The 4,074-nt window shown below is 42.4% G+C and overlaps 1 protein-coding gene across 1 annotated transcript in view; it reads right to left on the minus strand.

The window, feature by feature from the left end:
• Positions 1-4,074, minus strand: part of Tango6 (transport and golgi organization 6 homolog) — a 169,276-nt gene that overhangs the window by 149,204 nt on the left and 15,998 nt on the right. Inside the window, exons 6-7 of the mRNA XM_005345416.2 lie at positions 3,158-3,294; positions 851-1,013 (exon numbers count right to left, since the gene is read on the minus strand). Of these exons, the coding sequence (XP_005345473.1) occupies positions 851-1,013; positions 3,158-3,294 (300 nt within the window). The remainder of the gene's footprint in view (positions 1-850; positions 1,014-3,157; positions 3,295-4,074) is intronic.

The following is a 4,074-nucleotide window of genomic DNA, read 5'->3' on the forward strand; positions in this document are numbered from 1 at the left end:
CTGACAACCTTGTATGGATGGGAAAATTTTCAAGTGTGATCACTGTTCAATAGTCAAGTAAGAAGCTGATTATTATTATTATTATTATTATTAGTAGTAGTAGTAGTAGTAGTAGTAGTAGTAGTAGTAGTTGTTGTTGTTGTTGTTTTTCAGGACAGGGGTTCTCTGTGTATTTTTGAAGCTTGTCCTGGAACTCATTCTGTAGACCAGGCTGGTCTTGAACTCACAGAGCTCTGCCTGCCTCTGCCTCCCGAGTGCTGGGAGTAAAGGCGTGCTCCACCACTGCCCAGATGTTTTCTTTAATCTTTAAAATCACTTTTACTTATTTGTATGTACGCCCCGAGCTGTGCTCACCTGCCTGCCACAACCCATAAGTGGAGGTCAGAGGACAACTTCTACCAGTTGGATCCTGGGGACTGAACTCAAGACGCCAGGCCTGGTGGCAAGCTCCTTTACCCACTGAGCTAGCTGGCTGGTCCTTTTTTAAATTCAGTGGTTTTTTGTTTTTTTTTTAAAAACAGAAACTAACATCTTTCTTCGAAGATTTATGCTGAAAGATTTAGGAGTGATATGTCATCACGTCTACAACTAGCTCTCAAATGTTCCATAAAAAACTAACTGTATTCATGTGTGTAGAGCGAAATGAAGCAAATGTAACCCAAATGGGAACAGTTGGTGACTTTGGTGAAGTGTGTCCGAGGGACTCAATATTCTCTTCCTGGAACTTGGGAAAGTAAAGTTTCCAAGTGAAAAGCTAGGAGAGAAAAAGGGAAACTGAGGACTGAAAGACCCCAGACTTAAGCCCTTTAAGTTTAAACTGTAGGGAGGGTTACCCCAGCACCCCCCTTACCTGGTGTGGTCAAGCATCGATGCAGAGGAGCTAGCATGGGCTGAAGCAAATACTTCGGAGCCAGCTCTGGGTGTTCCCTCGACATAGTTATGAAGGTGGTCGTGGCCACTCTCTGAAACTGCCGTGCTGTCAATTTATCTTGAAAATGGAATAAGTCCAGAATCTACAATAAAAATCAGCAGCAAATAAGAGAAAGAGGTATTTATATTTTTTTGGAATGTGTATGGGTATTTTATGTGCACGTGTGTCTGTGTACCACATACATAGAGGCCAGGAGGAGCTCGGATCCTCTGGGACTGGACTTCTGAAAGGCTAGTTCCTATGTGGGTGCTGAAAATTAAACCTGGGTTCCATATGTTCTTAACCACTGAATAAGATTTATACTTATTTTATGTGTGTGTGTGTATGCATATGCGCACATGTGTGTGAGTACCCTTGAGGGCTAGTAGAGAATGTCAGATCCTCTGGAACTGCAGTGATATCGGTGCTGGGAATCAAACTTGGGTCCTCAGAAAGAGCAGCAGTCACTCTTAAGCATGAGCCATCCTTCCAGCCTAGCTTTTGCTTTTTAAATTGTTACCATATTAATTTACTGCCTTTAACACTTAATACACTTTAGTTCAAAAACTAAAAATGCACAACAAGAGGTAATGAACCTGATGAAATTTTGGTGAGGCATTTTTTTTTTTCAATGGTGAAGTTCAAACTCTAAAGATCTGCCTGCCTCGATCTCCTCAGTTCTGGGACTATAAGTGAGGGTCACTATGTTCAGCAGGTGAGACATTCTTTCTTTCTTTCTTTTAAAAATTTATTTATTATGTATACAGTGTTCTATCTGCATGTATACCTGCAGGCCAGAAGAGGGCACCAGATCTCATTACAGATGGTTGTGAGCCACTATGTGGTTGCTGGGAATTGAACTCAGAACCTCTGGGAAGAGCAGCCAGGTTTCTTAATCTCTGAGCCATCTCTTCAGGTCCTGACATTCTTAAACCTAACAATTACGTCATTTTTGTTTGTTTGTTTGTTTGTTTTTTGAGATAGGGTTTCTCTGTAGCTCTGGGATAGGTCATATCATTCCACAGGATTTTATTTATTTATTAAATACATGCCTTTAAGCCGGGCGGTGGTGGCTTTAATCCCAGCACTCGGGAGGTAGAGGCAGGCGGATCTCTGTGAGTTCCAAGACAGAGAAACCCTGTCTTGAAAAGCTCCCTCAAAACAACAAAAGAAAAAGAAAAAGAAAAAAGGAAGAGGAGAAGGGCCTCTGGCTAGAGAGATGGATTAGGCAGCTCACAACTGCCTTGTTCTAGTTTGGGATTTTTTGTGTTTTGGGTTATTTGGGGGGGGGGGGAGTTTGTTTGTTTTGTTTTGTTTTGTTTTTCAAGACAGGGTTTCTCTGAGTTTCACAGAGATCCTCTGCCTCCCCAAGTGCTGGGATTAAAGGCGTATGCCACCACCACCTGGTTCTGTAGTTCGTTTTATTGTTGCTATAATAAGACTCTGACCAAGAGCAACTTGTGGAAGGAAAGGGTTTTTGGTTTGTTTTTGTTTGGTTTGGTTTTTCAAGACAGGGTTTTTCTGTAACACTGGAACCTGTCCATGAACTAGCTCTTGTAGACCAGGTTGGCCTCGAACTCACAGAGATCCACCTGCCTCTGCCTCCCTAGTGCTGGGATTAAAGGCATATGCAGGAAAGAGTTTCTTTATAGTTCACAGGTGATGCAGTCAAGTCAGGAACTGAAACAGAAATCATGGCCCAACCTGCTTTCTTATACAACTGAAGACCACCTACTGAGGGGTAGCACCACCCACAGTGAGATGGGCCCTTCTACAACAATCATTAGGCCCCATGGATATGCCCACAGGCCAGCCTGATAGAGGCAATTCTTAGGTTGAGGCTTCCCCTTCTCAGGTGATGCTGGTTTGTGTTAAGCAGACGACAAACCAGCAAATACCTGTAACTCTAGAGGACAGGATGGGCATGGGTGGGCGAGTGTGTGTGTGTGTGTGTGTATAGGAAGAGGAGGTGCTGGTGGTCCTCACCAGGCACAGCAGCTCACAACTGTAACCCTAGCACTAGGGAGGCTAAGGCAGGAGAATCACTGCCAGCCTGGGTTGTATATTGAGTTCTGGGCCAGTCTGAACTCCAGCAACCCTGTCTCAAACAAACCATAAAACGAGAGTCACTCACTAAACAGCCAAATGAAATACTATATCACTCTTCCTTTACTTTTAGAATATTAACTGTCCTCTATGTGAATTAGCAGACAATACTTGATGGATCAACAGAAACAGATGATTTACCTGCGGGCAGATGTCCTTGTAGTAGCTCTCTGGGGACAGAGACTGCTGGGGACAAGAGGCCAGAATCTTTGCAATCAAGTCACATTTCTTCCAGTCAGCAGCTGTGGCCTCGGCATCACTCCCACCAGCAGCACCAGCTGTCAAACAGAAAGAACATGCTCATAGCTGTCCCCACATAGAGCCTGCTGTCACACGGAAAGAACATGCTCATAGCTGTCCCCACATAGAGCCTGCTGTCACACGGAAAGAGACATGCTCACAGCCATCCCCATATAAAGTGTATGTGATAAATCTGCCTGAAAATCTGGGATAAGAAATGCTTCAAGATGTGACTGCCTCGCTGAATAAGGTACCAAGCCACGTGGCTAACATAGACAAGAACAACGGGCTAATATAAGTTATAAGAGTTAATAAGAAGTCTGAGCTACTAGGCCAATCAATTTATAACTTAAAAAAAAAGAAATGCTTCTTTTTCTCTACTGGAAACACTCTTTTTTAATATTTTATTTATTCTTTTATAATTTCACAAATATATAAAATATTCTTTGATCAAAATGTTCCCATTACTCTTTCTTAATCTCTTCGAACCTACTGAAACTAAATTTGATCTGGGTGTGGTGGTGCATGCCTGCAATCTCTCCTTGGGAAGTTAAGACAGGACTAAGGCAAGCTTGAGACCAAACTGATCTACAAAGTAAGTTTCAGGGTAGTCACGTTTATGCAAAACTCTGTCTCTAAAAGAAAAAAAGCCAAGGTGTAGTAAGATATGTCACAAATTTAAGGCTAGCCTGGTCTACATAAAGAGTTCCAGGCCAGCTAGGGCTACATAGAAAAAAAAGAATTCATTGCTAATAGAGCTTTTAAGAGGCAATTTTTTGTTTTTTGTTTAGTTGGTTGGTTAGTTTGGTTTGGTTTTT

The sequence above is a fragment of the Microtus ochrogaster genome, chromosome 4, assembly GCF_000317375.1.
Source record: "Microtus ochrogaster isolate Prairie Vole_2 chromosome 4, MicOch1.0, whole genome shotgun sequence".
Classification (NCBI taxonomy): domain Eukaryota; kingdom Metazoa; phylum Chordata; class Mammalia; order Rodentia; family Cricetidae; genus Microtus; species Microtus ochrogaster.